This window comes from Zootermopsis nevadensis, unplaced genomic scaffold (assembly GCF_977971745.1).
Source record: "Zootermopsis nevadensis isolate Lab colony 2312 unplaced genomic scaffold, Znev_1.0 Znev_ptg000031l, whole genome shotgun sequence".
Classification (NCBI taxonomy): Eukaryota; Metazoa; Arthropoda; class Insecta; order Blattodea; family Termopsidae; genus Zootermopsis; species Zootermopsis nevadensis.
Genome location: NW_028259163.1, coordinates 1,785,926 through 1,809,956, shown reverse-complemented (window position 1 = coordinate 1,809,956; position 24,031 = coordinate 1,785,926). Strand labels below are relative to the sequence as shown.

General features: G+C 36.4%; 1 protein-coding gene across 2 annotated transcripts in view; it reads left to right on the top strand.

Annotated features, from left to right (window-relative positions):
- The window catches only part of LOC110839780 (uncharacterized), a 180,290-nt gene that overhangs the window by 128,248 nt on the left and 28,011 nt on the right, over positions 1–24,031 (top strand). For both annotated transcript variants that reach the window (XM_087359245.1, XM_087359244.1), the window contains one exon: positions 7,558–7,723. In XM_087359245.1, coding sequence (XP_087215371.1) covers positions 7,558–7,723 — 166 coding nt within the window. The remainder of the gene's footprint in view (positions 1–7,557; positions 7,724–24,031) is intronic.

Sequence of the window (24,031 nt, the reverse complement as noted above, 5' to 3'; positions counted from 1 at the left end):
ACCTGGAGGTTCCAAGGAGTGGAAATCTTCTTTACACTTTGTGTGACATCACTGTTCAGTAACCTAGCTTCAGTTTTAGAGGTCCTGGGTTCATATCTCGATCCAGACGTGTTTTTTTCTGACGGGTGTGTCGTGGTTTTACCCACTCCTTACAAACAATTTCTCCGATATTTACTTATAATGATCATTCACCACATTGACTTTTAACGTTATAAAAAACTTCGTGGTGTACTTCGAAGTTTTCATATTTTATTTGTAGACTGAATACCGAATTTACTTTGTGGTACTAGTATTAGTAAGCCACGGTGGTCTAGCGGTTAGAACGCTGGCCTTGTAATCCTGGGGTCTCGGGTTCGAATTTATAACTTGTGTTGGGCAAGGCCGTGGTCTAGGCAACACGGAGTTTTCCTCCGTGGCATCCCAACAATTACTCCATTCACACACAGAAGAAGGCAATGGCAAACCACTTCTGGATCATCTGCCAAGAACGTATATGAACAGGTCCCAGTCCGAGAAAAGGATGGAAGGATCCTGTTCATATGGACCTGTCCTCAGACAGAACACTAAATAAAAAACTAGTATTAGTGCGCCGTTCGTAAGATGCGGGGAAAATTTTGTATTAAGTTCTGACGGTGGCGACTTTTATAGCAAGAAATGCAAACGATGTTATGGTTTGAGTCTGGCTTCAGTCGCCGTGAAGATGTTCTCACATTTATTTAAATGAAAAAACAAAATTTAATGAATTTTGTACTTTAAAGCAATAAATTGTATTGCTGTTCAAAACAGGTTAATTCCCTGTAGGAACCTGAAGACGGAGATATAGTCCCATCTCCGAAACGTCGTTTTTTACGTTTTATATTTACTAGACGATGGATAATATCCAAGAAAACTTTTATTCAAGAAATTATCCGCCTTTCATATAACCCTAATGTTCATAATCGTGTTCTCAAAAGACCACCATCAGTCTTTATCCTAAGCCAGTTGAATCCATTCAACATCTTCCCATACGATTTTCTTGAGATTTATTAAAATATTATCCTCTCTACGTCTAGGTCTTCGGAATAGTTAATTCTCTTCGGGCAGAGTTTTTATGTATGCCTCTGTAAAGATATCTGTGAATGCAGACACGAGAATTTGTTAAGTTAAATTGCAAAGTCGTAAGAAAAACATATTCATGCGCGTTTTTAAAGTGTGTCTCGACTTTTGCCATAACCTTTACATTCTTAAATGAATAAATAAATCTTACGACAGATGAAGAATGTAAAATATATCGAATTTGGAAGGCCTTAGAAGGATTTGATGTCTATTGTTTCGTTCCTTAGTTAAAAAAGAAAAAGTTTTGAGGTTTGTTCGTGAGTAGAATTTCAGTGTTCACTCCATTCCTTCCGCGACTCCTTGACTCTAAAGGGGGATCTTCTTGAGTCCTCAAACCCTTCACACGGACACACAGGAAGATAAGGCAAGCAGCTAAGCAGACGTTCCACGACGACTTATGGTTTCCGTGAGAAACACAGCGGAGGGGATAAGGAAAAGAGTCTTGCTTCGTTGAACTTTTCAGTAAGAAGTGTGGAACATGTAAGAGTGTACTTTTAATAATAGGTTGCAGCTCGTGGGGGTAATATAATAAACGAAAAAAGGACTTTTTCTTGTAACGTGGATGTTGTCCTGGTTCCTGCAAAGTAGGGGCGCTTAATGAATCACTGGAATCTGTTTAAAGACTGTCTCCTTATCTTAAAATTTACTGATAAAATTTTCGTGATTAAATGAACTAATTAAATCCAATTAGCTTTTTCAGAAGAAAGTGTATATGATGTAAACTTGACTAGACACAATTCTTAACACAAAACTGCTACCCCAAAAAGATAATATTATTAGAAATAAGGACATTATCTTGTGGGATGCTGCGTTGTGTAGTCTGGTAGAATTTGACCGACGTTTCAGAGGTACACGAATGGACATGACGAAACATTTCAAAAAGATAAATATTTTCAAACTCAGTAGGATTTGAGGTTTCCACGGTGGTGAGTCTGAAGATTTCCGTCTTCTGGGTTGTTGCGCTGTGTAGTCTGGTCGATGTTAACCAACGTTTCAGTGGTCATACTGCCTCCGTCGTCAGAGTATGAAGATTTCCGTCTTCTGGGTTGTTGCGCTGTGTAGTCTGGTCGATGTTAACCAACGTTTCAGAGGTCATACTGCCTCCGTCGTCAGAGTATGAAGATTTCTGTCTTCTGGGTTGTTGCGCCGTGTAGTCTGGTGTGGAGGTTTACCGAAGGACCTCTGAAACAACCCAGAAGACAGCCGTCCTCGCCTTCAGACTCGCAGACTGTTTTTACCTTAAGCGTCAGTCGTAGAAAATCGAATCGTGCCGTTCTCAGGAAGTTACTGAGAAAACGCTTTGGAACGAAGACAAGGGAAGGAAGTAAGTGAGTTATGCATATGAGGGAGGCAGAGAAAGGAAGTCGGCAGGTAAGGTGAGCAGTGATACGTTACTAAAGATTGTAAGACAAGCAACAGTATCACCGGCCTATAAAATTGTACGCATGAAATGTGCCATATGTCAAGGAGGGGGGGCCCATTTGTGATGGGGTCAGGAATTATTATAAGCAAGAATTCTTGAAAGGAATATCGCAAGGAGGAGCAGGTGGTAGCGAGAGGCTTCTACAGACGATTCAACACTCAAGGAATCTTCGTCGACAGATATCCAGGACTTCTGTCTTACCTTATTCGTGTCGTCGGCTTTGTATTCGGGGGTTCTCGGGTTCAAATCTTGGCCCTTATCGAGTTTCTTCGTGGTTTTCTTCATTTCCTCCAGGCAAATATCGGGGTAGTATCACGTCACGACCGCTTACTTCAAAATCCTTTCTAATGTCACTGAAAGCTTCGTTAACTGTAAATAAATTCTTCTCCTACTTATTTAAATCTCTTCTCTTCTTTGTTATACATTTCTTGTTTCTTCATCATAACCTCACTTTTTCTTCTGTATTGTCCCCTGTTCTCCACGCTCCAATTCTTCTCAAAAGTATTATTTTAGAATTTTCATTCATCTTGTGTTTCATCTATTCTTTCAGTCTCCTTTATCTTAAGTATTTTCCTATTATCGTCCTTTACTTCTCAACACCAAACTTCGTGAGTGTGACAGCCATCTTGGTTGGACTTAGCTGGCTAACGATGAATTTTATCTGATTGGTTATGCTGTGTTCATGTAAGTCAGGGGACGTTTCATTTCTGATTTTTTTAAATTGTTAACCGACCTGACGAGGCTAACACGAGGGTTTCGCACCTTAAATACGTAATCTCAGTTGTACTAACTCAAAATAAAATGTAAAAGTTTAATTGAAGATACAAATTTATCTTGTGCCTTGAGAAACTGAGGTAAATTTTTTTGAGAATTATATTGTGACGTTGGTAGGCCTAGGCGTCGAACATTCGACATGTGCCAAAGTATCGTTACCGTCTGTAGGGGTGCTATAGTTCTTAACTAGGACACATTTGCGTGTGTTAAGGCGAACAGACGGACAGACAGACAGATAATTTGAGGCTATTCTTCTTATATATTTGCCTACTTCCTTAAACTTAAAACCCCAAAGACTTCCTTCCCTTTTGACTCTACCATCTGCTGCTCAGACGAAACCCTTTTTGCCTGTGACGTAAAATGTAGAGAAAACAAAGGAATAACGCGACCGGAGACGCTGTGAGCAGACGAGGAGATTTCTGCATTATTTATCAATTATATTTATTATGTAACGTCTGTTATTTTTATGTTTACTCACTCTTTTATAACTTGCGTGGGTTTGCCCTTAGAATCGATTAGAATCGATTAGAATCGAATCTGAATTATTAAATAATTAAAGTGTTTAAAAACTAATCATGGGCTGTTGTTAACGAGAATGTAATCGATCTAGGGCGACGTTTCGGTGCTTTTTTGAGTGCTGGAAAGCTGCCCAGGAAAATGTTTACCCCTCTGATAAATATTGTCGTGCCGTTTGGATGAATTGTTTTTAAGACGAAAATTTTCAGGATTCTCTACCTCCAGGTCTAAATTTGAACCTTGGACCTCGCGAATACGAAGCAGTGTTTTGCCACTCGACAGCGACGTTTCGTTATGAAATGGTGGTTATGAAATATGACGGCTGTGTCTTGTATGGTGTTAGGAACAATGTTATAAACGTTCCGTCTCCTCTTCGGAAGCTGATGGTGGTTCAGCTATTCAGTTTTCTCGCCCTTAATGAAACCAAAATGTTTAATTACATTGCTCACAACAGCAAACCACTGGGGAAGATTCATTATGTTTATTTCGATTACCATAATGTCAAACAAAATTCTAATAAGCTCATTAATTTATTTAAATTTCTATCGGTGACGGTCTAGACATAGTTGTGGAAGGTTCCGTGGTATTGCAGACATATTCTGCGAATATGAGTCTTAATTCCACCTTCAATTACCAATCCTTATAATTTTCCAAGCCATCAAAAACCATTCAGTTGGGATGGCGTTGATTCCAACAGCACACGCCTTAATCTCCGACCTCTCGTTGCGTAGAAAGCGAGCTCGTAAACACACTCATTTGTTTCCGAAGACAAATAACACGTTCAGTGTAAAACAAACTAATTTATTCTATTTTTAATGATGTTCTATCATCTGCTGGAGTAATTTAACATCGTCATTACCAGAAAGTTAGCGATGTGTTATTAAAAAATTCTTATCGTGGCTTGAAGGTTCAACAGCCGCCCTAACTAAACTAACTCGATGGTTCTCAATCGTACTTGAGAAGCTAACAGTCGCTCAGCTAGTCAATACTCGCCTCATATAACCCCTACTTTCATTACAGTATTCATGACAAAGGATTTGTTACTTATCTTTGAAACTCTTATGGAACCGTGCTAAGCTAGCCAATTTTAAATCACATTTTCGAAAACATATATTTGTTTCTTTTTAATGAGATGGTAAAGTTGCGTCATATTGTGATATAATAAATATATATTGTTTAAATCTTGTCCGTCTAATCACAATAAATTCTTATTAAATATTAAAATATTACATTAATTAACATTTAAAATATTTAAAATATTAAATGATGTTCTGATGTAAATCGAATATTTCGATAAAGAACATCATTTAATATTTTAAATATTTTAAATGTTAATTAATGTAATATTTTAATATTTAATAAGAATTTATTGTGATTAGACGAACAAGATTTAAACAATATATATTTCTTTTTAATATTATCCTCCGTTTATTTTATTTAGAAAAGGAAAAAATCAAAAACAGCTTCTGTGTATTAAGAAATCCTACCTCGTATTCGGGAGGCCTGTGGGAACGGCTTATCGATAATGATGCCTTCATGATTTTCCTCAGACTTTCCAAGCTTTGAAATAGACCACGAAATTTGTCACTTTATTTCTCACTTTTAGACGATAAAAGATCTGTTACACGTTCCAGTTACTCTAATCAAATTAAATAAGTGTATTTATATGTTAATTAAAGAATAATTAACAAGTGATTAACACAGGGCCCAGTCATGTTGACAGAATACGATACTGTCCTTAATAGCGAAATAATACGTTCTGTTCCAGCCTCGTCGGCTAACAGTCTTACCATATGTTGCGTGGTTACGCTGTTGAAACTTCAACAGACCAACAGAATATCTTTCTGTTGAAGGGCAGACAGCTTCTCTTATTAACCCTAAGGTGACCAACTGCTGTTATGACTGCTTCATTATTATATTCTGAATAAAGAACCATATGGATATTAAGTCGTACAATGCAGCTGTCTTGCGTTCTGTCGTCTTAGAGGAAGTTTCTTTCTTATTCTCTTTTACGTTTCCTTAAATTATATCACACTGTATAGGTCATCGTGGTGAAAAAGTGGCGGCCCGCGGGCCACATTCAGCACGAGACCACTTGTGACCAAGACCGCGAAATTATTTGAGAATATGTTACTAGTTAATACAACGTCCAGATGGCTGTCTTCTGGGTTTTGCGCCGCGTAGTCTGGTAGATGTTTACTGAAGTTTCGAATGTACTTGTTGCTTCCATCATCAGGGCTATGAGAAAGTGGTACTACAACCAAGGCGGGTGGTTAAATGGCGAGAGACAAAGCTGTTTATTCAATATAACTGCCTATGTCGAATTATACCAAATTTAGTACTGAAAATAGTCGATAAACTTGGAATCTGCTTGTTCCTTACCGTGTTCAAAAGCGTTCAACAAACGGTCCCGCTAGATGACTCTAGCCCACACCATACAAACATAATTATTTAGGACCCGCATTAATATTAACACTCCATCTGCGTCATGGTCTTCCGAGTGGTATATTTCTTTCTAAATGTAAATTATCTTTAAATTTACCTGAAACGAATGTGCAATGACAATCTTCTTGTCGTCTCCTTTTCACTTCGAAACATAACAGAGTATAGAATGCACAGTAGCCTATTAAAGACAACTGGCTTCAATATCTGTCCAGTTTCAATTTTGAAGTCTCATATATTATTGATCCTCCTCGGACATTCCAATGAATTCAGAAAGATAATATTTAAGAGGGGGTGGGGGGAGACACAAGTAAAGAATTGTTCAAGAACGGACTTAATCGATTATAATCGACTTGAATGGCGTACTGTAAAGAATTATCTTAACTCGTGTTATGCATTACAAGCTATTTGTATCGCATTCACTGGATCTCGACAGTAGTAGAATCGAACTCTCTTCTGATCGATTGATCGATTCGTGGGTTTGACAACCTCTCGTTACTTGTCAAGACTTACATTATTTATTCAGCATCTGTTGTTAAGAAGTTTTATTATGTACGTGATTGTATTTCAGCATGTAAACCTTCCTCTTGATGGCTTGGTAGAGTAGATAGTGAAAGGAAATTAGCACGCATTTTTGCTGGTTTTAGGCCTGAGTCGCATACACTGGAAAATTTATTTAAACCAAATGTTTTACAGGTAATATATGCATCGTGTTTCATCCTTATGGTACATATAACTGTTGTCGGCTGTTTAAGATAGCTGTCTTGTGAGTTGTAACGCCGTGTAGGCTAATAGAAGTTTACCAACGTTTCAGAGGTGCTTGCTGCCTCTATCATCAGACGCGACAACCCAGAAGACAGCCATATTTGTGCTCATTTCTGTGAGACTCTCAAATCATCCTCTTTATATGCTGTCGATATTCGCATGTGTACATTTTTCGTTAGAATTGGACTGAAACAAGGAGATGCTTTATCGACGTTTATTTTTAGATTTATATTAGGGCACGCCATTAAGGAGTTTCGTGAAATGAAATAGAGACGGGAATGGAATTTGGTACATTAAATTCTAATCTATGATGATGATATTCTGTTCTTGTGTTTCCATGGCAATGAAGAACTGTAAATTCATTTGTTCTTCGGTTGAACTCGTTTCTGCCACTAATCTTCGCAAACACGCAGGTTGAACGCAAACCAGATGTAGTAGTATTATTTTCATAAACGACATATCTCGTGCTTAGCATGGACCAAGTTAAAATGAAACAATTACAATGGTCTGGGAATGTAGATGGCGTATTTCTTTGTTTGCAGGAGAAGCCACACAAGTGCGGACTCTGTTCGAAGTCTTTCCCGACGCCAGGGGACCTCAAGTCTCATATGTACGTCCACAATGGGTCTTGGCCTTTCAAATGCCATATCTGTAATCGCGGCTTCAGCAAGCACACCAACCTCAAGAACCACCTATTCCTCCATACAGGTAAGCAACCTGCACGTGTTAACACGTTAACATTCCCAATGGCATATTTTGAAGGGCGTGAGACGTCAGTGGGACGGACGTCGGAGTGGTTTTTCTTATTTGACAAAAGATTTCGTTGAATAAAACACAGAATCTGAAAGGAATGCTCACCACGGATATTATGTGACCACAAAGACGTGATGACACGCTGTAGGGTTTAAAAGAGTTACTAAAATACATTATTTTTCCATTGCATTTGAAGAGGTTTTCATAATTTTTATTTGCCAAATAATAAGATACATCGAGGAAGATGAGATGTGCTGGGCATATAGAACGCATGGGGGGGAATTCGAAATGTGAACAGAATTTTGGTTCGAAATCCTGAAGACACGAGACCTCTCAGATGAAATAGGCCTAGAGTGTAGTAAGTAAAGTAAAGTTTGTCCCACTATACGCCATGTAGGCGTTTGGGGGGAGAGGAGGTATAGCTCCTCTCTTCCTTGACCTCGGCACTAGATGGGGTGAGTGGTCAGCATCACGCCCCGGCCGGCTTTACCCCCGGGAAAGGACCCCGGTACCCATTGGATAGGAGGCTGGGTGGGCCCCAGAGCCGGTCTGGACGCAGAGGCTAGAGGAAAAATCCTCTGCCCCCGTCGGGGATCGAACCCCGGTCGTCCAGCCCGTAGCTAGTCACTATACTGACTGAGCTATCCCGGCTCGCCTAGAGTGTAGTATAATATTAAAATTGATCTCTGGTTTAGATTTATATGGCTCAGGATAGGAACCAGTGGCGAGCTCTTGTGAGCACGATAATGAAATTTCGGGTTGCGTGAATAATGGAGAAATTCTTGACTAACCGAGTGATTATTACCTTCTTCTGGTGGATTGAGCTCCAATGAGTTTTTAAGTAATTACTTAAGTTAGTTGGCATTCTTCTCTCTCGCATCAGAGGAACAAGATGGTGGATATGGCATTATGTAGCAGGGATGTTGCTAGAACCTGTAAGCCAGTTTATCATTATTATTGCATAATTTTCATATATTCTCTGTCGTTAGGTAGACGGATCCGTGGCCCGCCTATGGCAGATCCACGTACCTATACTTTGAGCATTCAACATGCCCTTGCCTCGAGATATTAATTACAGTACGCAGACAGAAGCTCTGGGTCGACCAGTCTTCTTTTTTCGCTCTCATACGTACGAAGCGTGTGTTTGGTTCATTGGAAGTTATCGCTGGAATAAGCCACAAGATCATTTCTTACTTGTTCCCCGCGTTCCTGTGTTCTCATTAGTCAAGGTCTAGGCCTTGGGCAACTGTAATTTCTCTGTTTAATTTTCTTTTTTATGAGGATTAAGAGTCATTTTAACCATTTTCAGTCCAGTGGTGTGCCATCAAAATTCAACATCTCTGCTCGCTTTGCATTTATAAGTTTCTTATGATTTTTCGGAGTACGCAAAGATTTTTCCTTAAACAGCGTTAAAAAATTGATTGTAATCATGGATATGCTTTTTTTGTTTTCTTTGAGGTAAGAACTACTTTTTTTTTAAAATATTAATACTCTAGATCTGAACATGTTTATTTACTGTAAACAAACGCGATATTTCACGTTCTCAAGGCTATGAGTACGGAGGTAGCTGTCTTCTGCGTTGTTCAACAGAGTAGTCTGATAGAAACCGACTGACATTTTAGTAGAACGTTCTGCCTCCATCGTCAGTGTCAGTATCTAACTGATGATAACTGCTGTATACCGGAAGGAAAAAAATTAATAATTTATTTATGAAAATTAAAGAGACGGAATTCCACTTTCATTTAAAATTCACGATTAAAATTAATCGTGACACCATAAAGGGGAATTTGAGTTGCAGAAATTTCCCTCCTTAATATAATGGAAATAGAGACACAACTTTTTAAAATTATTTTTTTGAAGAATAAGTAAGCAAGTAGACGTGATTATGTTGAATACGGTTTTCTAAGTATAATGTTGTTGTTGTACTTATTTTTCTTCCTAAAGAAAGAGAGAAACAATGGAATCATCACATCAAGTCGCTTTGTCAAGATTAAATTTGGTATCGAAAATTTTTGTTCTTTAAGTACCATCTTAACTTCTTGCAGAAGATGAAATTTCCCTCTTGAAAACTCATCTTGCCTCGTTACATGGGCGGAAGACATGTCAAGATAATACCATTAGTGAGCTGTGGGCAGTCAGCCCGTTGCTACAGTGTTAAAGCAACAGTGGCTTATATGACAATTTTACAGTGAGCAGCTTCATAACTGAATTCTTTACCTTATATTACGATTATGAATTCGTTGAGGAGTACATGGACAGGACATGTAGCGCGCATAGCAGAGATAAAAAAATGCAAACAAAATTTAGGTAAGAAAATCTAAAGGGGAGAAGTCATTTAAAAGACCAGGGCATGGATAATAATATTAGAATGAATCTTAAAGAAATTATTTTAAGGATTGCATGCATTTGGTTCAAACAGGGTACAGTGGCGGGCTTTTGCGAACACGATAATGAACATTTGGTTTCAATACAAGACCAGGAATTTTATGACCAGATGAACGACTGTTAGTTTATCAAACGACTCTGCTGTATGGAGTTAGTTCACTCTGGGTGTTTCATGAATGATCTACTTGTTTTAAAATATTTATTGGCCATAATCGATGCGTGTTACCGGGGATACACGGGCAATAATTCATCACGGCTCCTGCAGGCAGATGAACAAATTGATTGCGGTCAGACCGCGGATCTCAGAACTACGTAGCGTAGTGTAACGTTCAAAGCAGTGCTGTTCACACATTTGTACATTAAATTAACCGAATACCTCACCACTTTTCGTTCTACATCAATAAGGTACGTGCTTCCAAAACAAGTAGTAGCTGATTTGTTATTAAAAATGTAATCCTAAGTAATATTTAAGGATTCGGTCCGTACCGCAAAGAAAACACCACATTTCACCATCACAAAGATCAAATGGTTAACGATGTTTAAGGAAATGTTCGCTGTTTATAATGAGACACGCGTTGCGTACATAATATTTAAACAGAGAGTCCGTACCGCGAAGTAAACACCACATTTCACCATCACAAAGATTAAATGGTTAACGATGTTTAAGGAAATGTTCGCTGTTTCAAATAATATTCTCATTTCTTCAGCAGTTAAGAACACAGAACTTTATTTAACAATTGTTAAAATTAAATTATTTGGTTATTCCGTCAAATCACAATGTATTTAAAATAAGATAATTAAAATCGATTATTCGATATGGAACACAGAATGATATTTTAATTATCTTATTTTAAATACATTGTGATTTGACGGAATAACCAAATAATTTAATTTTAATTTAATAAATCACAATATGACGCAACTACACTATTTTATTAACAATTGTTTTAAGCCCTAAATTTAGTTTAATTTGGTGAGGACTACAAATTATAAATCTCCGCATTACGCATTTCTCTCCAGTCTTCTGTCATATTTATCCATCTTAAGTGCAAATTCTCTTCTCAGCGCCATGTTCACAAACATCGTCCAAAATCTGAGCTCTGCGTGAAACACAAAGGTTTTATATCCTTACAAAATAACACTGGATATTTCAATATTTACATTTCGGTGCAGGAGATAAGGCGGCAAGAGAATTCTTTAGCTGGACCGACTGTTATTTGTCTCTGGCTGTACGGATAATTCCTTCGGGAGTTTTCTTAGCTCCCGTCCGCATAAACGATGCAATTATTATTCCTCGCCATGTCTGACCGCCATTACCCCATCATTACGTGGTATTAGTCTATCAGATCGCTGACTGTACCTACCGGAATTCAACATCCCACTGAATCTTTCTTATTTTCACTTTATAAAACGTTTGAACTCGATGACCCACCCCTCCCCACACACCTTTACAACCCTCTACGACCCACATCATAATGTAGTCAGATACTGAGAAGATTATTCCTGAACATCCCATAGTAATATAATATACTTTGGGTTTTCAAGGCATCGTTGAAGATTTAATGTTTTAGAGTCATAACCGATCTTTATAGATTGGACGTATCATATATAATGAAGGCATATATATATTCATTGTGCGTCTCGAAGAAGCCACTTGGAGATTCTTGTGCGGAGATAATTTTACCTTGATACGTCTATAAAATGCCACACCTAAAATATTTAAAAAATAGTAAATTAAGTTTTGAAATGAAGATACATTAAGGAGGTATAGAATGGAGAAAATTACATAACAACGACCTTTATTATTCTTACTTCAAATTGACTAACTTTTAGGTATTTGGATTGTCTGGAAATTCGCTGATTTCTAACGCAAGTTAAAAATTTCTCTTGGAACAATTTAGTTAATTCCATAACTTAAATTTAAATTCGTCCGAGGTAAATTATAAAAAAACAAAAATACAATTAGCCTATATCTAGGTCTACTAAATGCAAGATAGTCACTGTGGTTACCAAATCAAAATCATCACTGTTTGTCAGGCGTTCTTTACAGTTTCCATTCAAACACCTGTTACATGTAAAATTTCGCTTGTAGAATCTCAAATTTCGTAATTGAATTGTACGGACTTTTGACCAAATTCTTATGCCCTCATTTCTAATACTTTGTTGCGATTTAAGTAATGCATTTTATTTATTTCTTCGTTTGTTAAAAAAAAAAGATCTAGTTTTTTTTTAATGGATTTGCATAATCAACAGCAACTTAAAAGTAACTGTGCCAATATGTAAAATATTATCTATATATTTGTATAAGAAACATAACAACATGTTAAGAAGTGATTTTGTAATCATGTGAATAATTTAGTTGGCCTTGGTAATAACCGATCGGTTTCGCTGGCTTCTCAAACGCAAATGTACAAGAAGTGTGGTAACGTTTAATAACTTCCTGCCTATCGGCTTTCCGTCTAATAAAACCGGTATTAGGAACAGTGGGGAAGAAAAAGTGTCATATTGCTTATAATTTTTGTGGATAAACATTGAAGGACTGAGGCGCAAGGTCGTTTAGAGGTTATCTTGATTCAGGATGTTGTCTGATATAAGCAGAGCACGTGTAGTTTAATAGTTACGTGAAAAACTAACGGCAGAACTATGTCGAGCCTCTAGTCATTATCACCAATTTAAAATACAAAATAATTGTTCCCAGGCATTGCCCGTTCGTCCGTGTGAAAAATGTATGTTGAGGATAATGTAAGGTATTTAGAAGTGTTGAAGGTTCAGCGATTAAAAGTGGAGAAAAGATCGATATTAAGAAGGATTTTTTACTTTATTCGTAAGTAAATTTTTATATTAAGGGTGAATTCTGTTGTTAAAATGGGGGAGGAGACTACATTAGGGCGGGTTTTGATATTAATATTTGAAGGGCTGTGTAAGAGGAATTCAGTTGAACGTGGAATTTGTGTTCCAACTCAACATTTGTGAAGGACTTAACGTGTTTTTTAAAATAATATTTGAATATATTAATTCTTTCTCAAAATAAACACACCCAAACGATGTTACAAAGTCTTTATATTAATGTTAAGGAAAATTGTATTGCTAATTCTCAAAACCAAATGAAATACATTAGGGATATATATGTAGTAGAGTTGTGTAGTTACTGAATGTTGAAGTAGGTGGTACACATAGTTACCACTGCCCAATAAAGCGTTAAAGTTCCTTAGTGTTGAAATTATAAATCTGTCCTATTCATGTCTTAGTACTTGGTTTAAAAATAAAGGAAGTTTAAAATTAAACAAGAAACGAATAATGAACTATAAGACATTTTGAATTAAGTTGTGAACTTAAGCTATTGTCTAGTATATATTTTTCGGTTTATATCTCGTTTTAAGGGTTCAATATAAATAAATGTGTTATTTTGTTAATCATACGTGTCCAGTGGCTGTTGGAACTTTTCAACCACCTTTGTTCTGTTACGAAATTAATTCAACCTTAACGATGATAAACAGTGATTGATTTGACTTGTCTTCACATGTACCTCCACTGACACACGCAGTAACTGACATAAGATCAGCCATTTTATTCTGTTTAACCCCGGAAATCCCACCCACCTCAACCCAGTTTTTTTTATCACGTGTTCTTTACGTCATGCTAATCTTGCGTAGGCATCGACAGAGTAACCATCATGCTCTGCGAAACTCAACAGATGAACGTCAGGTGTTTTTAAATGTTAATAGAAAATCACCTTGACTACGTATCCTAGCAACCGTAGCTTGGATGTCAGTCAGTTTTCAATGCTGAGTTTTATATCATGCATAACAATTCTATGAAATATTTACATAATCCGACAAGGGACACGAATATGCTAATCTGCTGAGCATCTTTTTAATATTTCGATGGGGTTATTTATCTTTTATTAGGCAAACGAAAAGTATCCTATATGACTCCGGATGTGACTCTGTCATGTGTTATGTTTGTTCTTGGTGGTTATTCTCAATCGCCTTTACGCACACACATCGGTCAATGGTTTCATTTTTGAACTGCGGGTTTCAACCCACTTTGGCCATCATCAGGCTGGATATGTAAGTTTAAAATAATTGCGCAGAATTGTATCACTTTATATTTTCTAATTTTGTCTCAAATAATAATTATAATTCAATTAACAACAGCCATTAACAGCCAAGCACTAAACCAGAGTACAAGATAAAATATAATAAGTAATTGATTTATTTAAATAATAATAAAAGTAAAACATTACAAATACAACAACAAACAAACAAATCAAACTATATATATAAATGTACCATATTAATAATAATAATGATAATTCAATTAATTTATTGAATAATATTTCACAAGTGAATGGGCAAAATACGATACCTAAGTAATATAATTCAATTAATAATACTAAATAAAATATTAAACTATAAAAAAACAGAAAAAAAACTTATAAAATTAAAACCACAAAATAATAATAATATATTAAATTAGTGGTTTGAATGTTGTTAACTTTAAAAATATTTAAAACTTCCTAAAATGGCTTTATCGCCTTGTAGAATCCTGGTGTCTGTGATGTGTTTTGTAGTGTATATTTGTATTACAGCGGTACAATATAGTTTTTATTAGTTATAACTATTGTTGAAGTTAAACAAATCTTAACAACATTAAAATCGTTAATGTTATGTGTTTCGTATTATTATTTCAGACAAAATAAATATATAAACAGTTGTATACCTTCTGTGTGGTGATATCAGACTCACGTTTTGAACCCGACGGTGGCCATATTGATTTGAAATACGCTGTTCAACAACACAGACCAGTAAACAGTGAGAATGTAAAAGCATCTGAGAATACTCACGAAAAAGAATCCTGTAGGAATGGATAGAAATTTGAGTGATTAATTGATTTGTTGTTTATTAGAGGTCGGGCTGAGTTGTAGACATGTTGAATTGTGTGAAAATTAAGGCAAAGCAATTATTTAATATTTATAATATCAGGTATTATAAATTATGAAATAACGCGGTCAGTCACAAAAAAATGTAGGTCGTCCTTGTATGTATTTCAGATAATTCAAGTAAACAGTTTATTGATCACCAACCAAACAAGCAGATAAAAACCTGTTTCAGTATCAGCTACGGTTTTAACTGTATGCAGGTCTCAGGTGGTCGAGGTCTACTTAAGATGTCCCTGAATATTATTTTTAGAGACTGAGGAATATTACATCAGCTTCTGCTGATTTCTGCTGATGCTGTTAACATGCACTGCGAAAATCTGATTGTGATAAATCAAATAGTATAAATTTTATTATATTTTATTAAAGAGTTTTGTCTATCATTAAAACATGATTAAAGGCTAAAGTATAATTCTGTCTCTTCACCAAAATTATAAGACAGGATTTCTATGTTGCATGGGTAAGAATTTCTTAAAATGTGGTCAGTTTCAAATATTTATATATTTTAACTAAAATTATTATTTCTCATCTCTGTCATTCAAACTACATACGCCGCTAACCTCATCTTCCTTGATCAGATAATCAAATTAATATTTGATAAATAGATCAACCTGTGATTCTCGTCTTCATGTAATTTTCTCCATCGTCATGATACTTTCTCCCTGTGAGGTCTAAATATTATGTTTAGCCACTTTAATCGTCAGAAAAATCAAATTTCACACCCAAAACAGCGGATGAAATTGTTTTATTATATTTAATACTTACGGTAGTATATTTGCGTCATATTGTGAATTAGGTTAATATTTTAATATTTTTCCGTCAAATCACAATTTTAATAAGATAATAAAATATAAAATATTTAAAATATCATTTCACGTTCCGCATCGAATGATCGATTTATAAATTGGAACGTTCCAATTTATAAATCGATCATTCGATGCGGAACGTGAAATGATATTTTAAATATTTTATATTTTATTATCTTATTAAAATTGTGATTTGACGGAAAATATTAAAAAAAATTTAATACTTACGTTTTTAGACAGGTGACGGAATTAAAGAAGATTTTGAAATTAATTTTAGCATTTATTCCGCAAATGTAATCTATTCGTGATTTATTAGAGAATGTCTTTTTTGATTTATAACCGTTGCATGCAAATATTTTAATATTATCACATTTTTAAGTGTTTATCAGTTACCTCTATATGATGATTTTTATTATTATTCTACGTTCTAGTTAACAGAAAATATCATCTACTCTATTTAGTTTTCGTGTTTAATTATACAATCTCCTTACTAGCGTCCAGTGTGACATCTACGTTTCTGTTTATGATAAGTTCACATTTGTATCTTTCTTCGTATTTGTTCCTTAAGAATTTTGAGACTTTTCCACATTTTACCCTGCTTCGTATTATGAACTTTAAATTCACCGGTTTGTTATCATAAATTTATTTTTTCTCAAAGTTAGCAACATTTCACGCGGATGACGTGACATAACACTTCTTGCGATGAATATTCTTGCACAAGACTTGACCAATGAATTACACGGTTTACAATATCAATTTACCAAATTTAATTTTTAACTTTTTATTCTTTGGCAAAATGACCTTGATATGAACGCTTACATCATTCTGTCAAATAACAAGGTGAAATATTTTACCACCACAATGTAATTGAATAAATTAACTGATTTATGTTTCGGGAGGTGAATTAATATCAATCTTAAAATAAATTAATTTAAAAAAAATGCGTGATAGACTTTTTGCTTGGGAGGAAATGATAAAACCACGTGTTTGCAATTACTATTTTCTCCTCTTTTTACGCCAAATTGCGTTATAATTTTGCAACTGAGTGTTATTCCATAAAATGGTTATATAAACATTGCATTAGAATCCTAAGTACAAGGAACATAGAGATATTTCACAAAAACTAACCTTAACAATAAATTATGCGTATCTTATTCATTTCACTTACTTATAATTGGTCACTTATGACAGGTTTGTAGCTACATTTTTCCTTGTGTTGATTCTTAATCCGATAATATATTGACGTCATGAGAGTAGTGGAAAATGTATGATAAACATGGATGACGTTAGAAACTTCTGAACGATATTCATTTCCTGTCTGTGCTGTAACCATAGTATTAACGTGACGCAAATTTACTCGTAATGTTACGAACTGTGCAGATATTTTTTTTTTCTAAATATGGCTGAAATGTATATCGGGATCGAGACACATCCAGGAATTTAAACTGAGAGAAGAAAGGATATTTAAAAACAAGGACAGACAGAATAAAATTATTAATATGCTCTTAATTTTATTTTCTCTCTCTAAACAGTGCACAATTCCTTGCAACCTTACAATTAAAATAACAATAAATTTATTCTTCTAAGAAGCACACAGATTAAAACCTGTTAATGTCCTTATTCTAGGCTGTAACGCTGTGTTGACTTGTAGGTAGGTAGATACCAACGTTTCGGTGCAACATACTACCACCATCTTCAAGGCTAAAGTGAGGTTGATTCACTCCCTAACAACATCAGTTGAGGCCTGTAGATGGAGGCAGTATTTTCCTCCGAAACATTGGTATCTGCCTGCACTTCCTCAGAGCGTTACAACGCAGAAGATAACCTCAATTATTTCAATTGAATAAAAATTTTCTTGGATATTATCCATCGTCTAGTAAATATAAAACGTAAAACGACGTTTCGGAGATGGGACTCTATCTCCGTCTTCAGGTTCCTACACAGTTGGGCCCACTTTGTCAGGAGATAGGGATTAGCTCTATCTAGTGGGCCCAACTGAGTAGGAACCTGAAGACGGAGATAGAGTCCCATCTCCGAAACGTCGTTTTACGTTTTATATTTACTAGACGATGGTAGGTCCGGAGATAGGGATTAGCTCCATCTAGTGGGCCCAACTGTGTAGGAACCTGAAGACGGAGATAGAGTCCCATCTCCGAAACGTCGTTTTTTACGTTTTATATTTACTAGACGATGGATAATATCCAAGAAATTTTTTATTCAATTGACTCTTCACCATCGTCAAGAAGTTTTAGATTTGATATACTCAATTATTTCATATTAAATCTGTTAAATCCTTTGTTTTTTTTATTTTAACCCTTTGCGCTTGGAGCCCCTCTCGTGTTGGAATTCAGAATTAACGTCTGAAAGTTCTGAAATATTATTTCCGATCGGCAGTATTTTGTAGCTGACTCCCAGTTTCTGCGTCTGTAATGTTTGTCCACTGGTACTATGCATATTAATGTGTTTCTGGCTTACCTTTGATGGCTTGGGAAAACTTAAAACAGTTTACCACGTTTCAAAACTATTAAATTCGTTATTTATAGCTTGTAATTGATGCTTCAGACCTACACGTTCTCATTCAAGTGAACAGTAATCAGTGATTACTGTTAAATGGTTATCACCTGATGCGTGAAGATACCTCTAGCGGATACTGAAGCAACTAATTATACATTAAGGTTAAGTAGGTGGGAAATTTGTCAGGTTACAGAACTGTGCTGTGGGATGTAGGGCGGGATATTATTTATTATTTTATTCAGACTTTTTTAAAAAAACGTATGCCGTATCCAAATCGTTTTGTAGATTCTTAATCTTCTGTTAGGCAAACGACCTATAGTTGAATTTACTTTGTAAGTTTGAGGTCTTCACTGCTGTGAAAACGTCGATGTTGGTCCTCTTTCTTATAACGCCTTGTAGGTTGATAGACCCACCAGCGTTTCGAATGCGTACGGTACTTCCATCTTCAGGTCTAATCATACTGTTACTAAACCAGGAGGCTAACACAGACAACCTTTTACCTTTTATGGGACCCTAAGATTCATTACAGCGTTTACAATAAACCGCCACTGGTTCCTATCCAGAGCTAGATAAATCCAATCAGCATCTTCCGTCTTGAGACGTCCCTCATCCGGGTTGTAGCGCCTTCCAGTCTGGTAGAAGTATACCGACGTTTCAGAGGTTGTTGCTACGAGTTATCTCCCTGATGATGGATACGGCAGGGACCTCCAAAACGTTTGTAAACTTCTACCAGGCTACACGGCACTACAACCCAGAAGACAGAAATCTTCAGACTCACAACCGTGAGAACCCCAAATCCTACCTTCCATCTTTGTTTATACCAGTGGTATTCAACTTTCTTTTAGTGTTGGCCCCCCTGACAACCTAACACATGACGTCAGGGACCTTAAGATGAGTTATTTATGTAAGATAATAAAAGCGTAGGAAATTTTGTAGGGGATATCTATTGGAAGACGGCAACTTGGATAATCAAGTATGAGATGGTCTGCTAAGTACGGATACGATTTTAAGTTTTATATTTAGAACCTCGTTCACTGTCGTAGGTGAAAGATATAAAGTTATGACCTGGGGATAAATGGAAGGCTATTAATTAAATATATCTTAAAGAAATATAATATTATTTAAGAATATATTAGAATCGTCTGACTCGAAAAAGAAACTAGTGGTGATATCTCGTGGACACAGTAATGAACCATCTTGACTAGCTTAGCGGCCGTCAGCTTCTCAAGAACGTCTCTGATCGTTATTTGGTTTTCTACATTCTCCTTGTACTTCTGCAGCCGACTGAACACACCTCGCCAAGGCAACCCCACCAGTTATTATCCGTATAAGGTATGAAGTAATTTGGAAACTGCAGGCGGGGTGTCGCAACCCCCCCCCCTCTCTCTCTCTCTCTCACCCGCGTCCTTATTATCTTATCTTTTGTCGGGGAGTCCTCCCTATCGCCTGTAATAACGACTACCCTTTTGTTTACGATGCCCCCCCCCCCCCTACTCTATGTACGTCCCAGAGGCAATATGAAGTCCAATTTGTTCCACTTGAAAGGCAAAAGAATGAACTTGTTCTTCTTCTTCTTTTACGACGATGTAGTAGCCGAGGATGCAGAACGGTTGCAAACGACTGCTCAAATATTCGGTGTCTCCTCACTTCATTGTTTTGTACTTGTTACTTATTATAAATATATTAATTTCTTACAAGGCCAGATCAATGTAACACCGCGATTATTAATTTAATTTTTGTATGTCCTCTCAGATAGAACGGAATTATATTGTGGTATAATAAATATGTAATCCTGGGGGTCTCGGGTTCGATTCCCGGCGGTGCCCGAATTTATAACTTGTGTTGGGCAAGGCCGTGGTCTAGGCAACACGGAGTTTTCCTCCGTGGCATCCCATTCACACACAGAAGAAGGCAATGGCAAACCACTTCTGGATCATCTGCCAAGAACGTATATGAACAGGTCCCAGTCCGAGAAAAGGATGGAAGGATCCTGTTCATATGGACCTGTCGTCAGACAGAACACTAAATAATAATAAGATGAGGTGGTCTAGCGATTAGAACGCTGGCCTTGTAATCCTGGGGTCTCGGGTTCGAATTTATAACTTGTGTCGGGCAAGGCCGTGGTCTAGGCAACACGGAGTTTTCCTCCGTGGCATCCCAACAATTACTCCATTCACACACAGAAGAAGGCAATGGCAAACCACTTCTGGATCATCTGCCAAGAACGTATATGAACAGGTCCCAGTCCGAGAAAAGGATGGAAGGATCCTGTTCATATGGACCTGTCCTCAGACAGAACACTAAATAATAATAATAATAATAATAATAATAATCTAGGGCTGTCGACGTTTCGGAGACTATCTTGAGGGCCTCATGTAATGAGTGACAAACGGGGTTACATAACACACTATAAGTTTCAATGAAATCAAGTCATGGTTGACCACTGTCAGTGTTGCTTAACCTGGAAGTGACCTAATTATGTAAGTGGTCAGCCGTATTACAGTCAACAACGCTGAATGTCGCTTAATTAAAATGTGTATCGGAAGTCAGTCTGAGTTTGCGGTCTCTGGATCCTGTCTTCTGAAACCTGCATCCCAAAAATGACGGTCTGTGTACACTGTGGCGACCTCAAACGCTGATGGATCTGTGAGTCAGAACATCTATCAATTTATTGAAGACATTTCTTGTATCATTTCCTCGCTCTGTTTTTATTTTTCCTGAAATTCGCCCGCGTTCGTAACGATCCATAGAGGATTCGGTCCAGTCCTTGCGGAATGAAACAATTTTTCTTTACAAAGACACGTGTAACGAGAAATGGCGATATACTAGCCATTAGTCCGTAACCCGTTTAAGCCGTAGCTCATCTAAATAACGTTAAAACATTCAGCCCGTACCGCAAAGAAAACGTAGCGGGTTTGGAATGAATTACATTTAAGGATCAAAGTTTGTCTCATATAATGCTTCGTGGATATTATGTTAAGTTATGTATTACCATAAGTAACTTAATTTTGTGATCTCTATAAGCACCTGCGTATGTTACCTAGGTGTCTCAGATGAAACCTAGTTAGATAACCTAGATCATAGAGAAAAGATACAAGTGTTTTTAAAGTTCAGTCCTAGAAAGGGGCTTTGGTTTCTGCTTTGAAATCTCTGTACCCCACTGAAGACCTAGACCTTCAACTGGCTGATATAAAAAATGGTCAGATTCTGAAATAAATAATAAGTTAAGGCTCTGAATAGGAGGTTAGAAACTTACACAAAAGGAAGAAATCTGTTCTTCGGTATAAACTGAATGCAGGCAATAAAAACGGGTGATATATAAAATATGAGACGCGTATTTTATGCTGTTTAATAAAGAATTCTGGAATTGAAAGAGTCAAAAATATGTGTTCTACTGGATGGTTAGAAATAACCTAACCTTCGGCTATAATTCGTAATCATTGACATTACAAAATAAACACATTAACTTCGCTTTATGTTGATGATACCGGGTTCTTAAAAAAGATGACTTTTATTTAAAACCACCGATAAAAAATTAAATATATTTTTTATCTACCAAGTCTTTGTGAATAAATGTCTTTGTAATCAGACTCGGTTATGTTCTTTAAGGTATATATGTGTTACATTCAAATACATGGTGTCGTTTATTTTTTATCATTGTGTTCAAAAAATGTCAGTTTTCTATCTACTCGTTATGATTCATTTTATGGAGCTTGTGACTTCTTTATAAACTGCTACTCACTCGGAAAGTCAATAAATTTCCGGCCATAAACCCCGAGCTTCGTTACCTGAGCCAGTTTAATCAATTCCACATCTTGACATCTTATATCTCTAAGTTTGCATTGCAATCATCTATGCTAATGTTTCTGAAGTTCTCTCTCTTTCCATCAGGATTTTGACTAAAATTTCGTGAATATTTTTATCTCCCCATGCGTGCTACGTCTCCTGTCCATCTCATCCTCCTTCATCTAAAGTATTCCTACGTATATAAATATTTTTTTTCTTATTTATAACTACGAGGCAGAGAAAAAATAACAAGTATTTTGATTCATATACCAAAAAAAATTCTAACGCGTTCAAGTTTTTTTATATTACAATTTGAGATGAGCCACTAGCTTCTGTATAATTTTCTTCAGTAGATTACGTTTATATAGTAGAGAAGTTTTATGCATTTTATGGCTTTATAATAAATTATTTTAGCACAATTAATTGACATGAATTAATTACTTTGTATTTTAGAAGTCGTTGGTTTGAATTTCTGAACGGAGACAATTTATTCTGATATTTAATATTTTCCTGGTGTATTCAGGCAAATTCTGCTACATTTCTTTAAAATACACCACTGACAATTTCTTTCACATCTTTCTAAATAATTGATACTCGTAAATTACCCGTCAAAAATGTTAGGTATATATAATGTAGTAAATACTTAGTCATATATATTATACCATAAGGCCACCAAAATTTAACACCATTACCATAGCAACGATAATAATAACACAACTAAATATTATCCCATCAGACGCAAAATCCCTTAACAGCAAATTAACTCCAACAAATCAAGATACCAACCAAAATTTGCTGACATAGAATCACTAAAGTTTTTGAGCGGTGTAGTTAAATGGTCGTCTTTTAAACTAGAAAGAAAATAGTACAAATTTGGGTGATCGCTTTGCGATGAGACATGAAATCAAAATTTTGTTATTAATCTCTACTTTTATATTATTTCTATTCTTTGCGGCACGCTCTCGTCATGATGTCGATCACATGCCCACAAAAATTCAAGACGTACAGTGCTCATTTTCTACACCTGCTGAGAAGCCACCTGAGACAATGATAGGAAAACTATTCTTTACGTCCATCTATGCCTTGTCTACCTGCATGAACCAAAGGATACGCCTTTCTGATTGATAGCTCGAGTTATATCTACGAGGGATGAGTGAGGCTTATACATCTGGCGGTCCTCAGCCGAACTCTTCATGAAAAACACAAGTGGGAGAGGAGATTCTGATGGAGTACGCATACCTTTCGAATGATTTCTTTCAGATCCAAGTTCAGGTGCTTGTTATCCAAATAATTCAAGTACAGGCCTATCAATGTATAGCTAACAGCATTTCTTATAGGACCCGAAAGAGTAACAAATATTTGTTCTTGGAGAAATTGGATGTCGATAAAGTAGATTACGTCCAGTGTTAGGTTCTTCCTACTTTGCAGAGAAATACTCTGTGTGTGGGCAGAATGTAGAGTTAGACTTGAGGTTCTCACAGCGGTGAGTATGAAGATATCCGTCTTCTGGGTTATTGCGCTGTGTAGTCTGGTCGATGTTAACCAACGTTTCAGAGGTCATGCTGCCTCCGTCATCAGAGTATGAAGATTTCTGTCTTCTGGGTTGTTGCGCTGTGTGGTCTGGTCGATATTTACCAACGTTTCAGAGGTCATGCTGCCTCTATCATCAGGGCGATGAGTATGAAGATATCCGTCTTCTGGGTTGTTGCGCTGTGTAGTCTGGTCGATGTTAACCAACGTTTCAGAGGTCATACTGCCTCCGTCATCAGGGCGATGACGGAGGCAGTATGAACTCCGAAACGTTGCTTAACATCGACCAGACTACACAGCGCA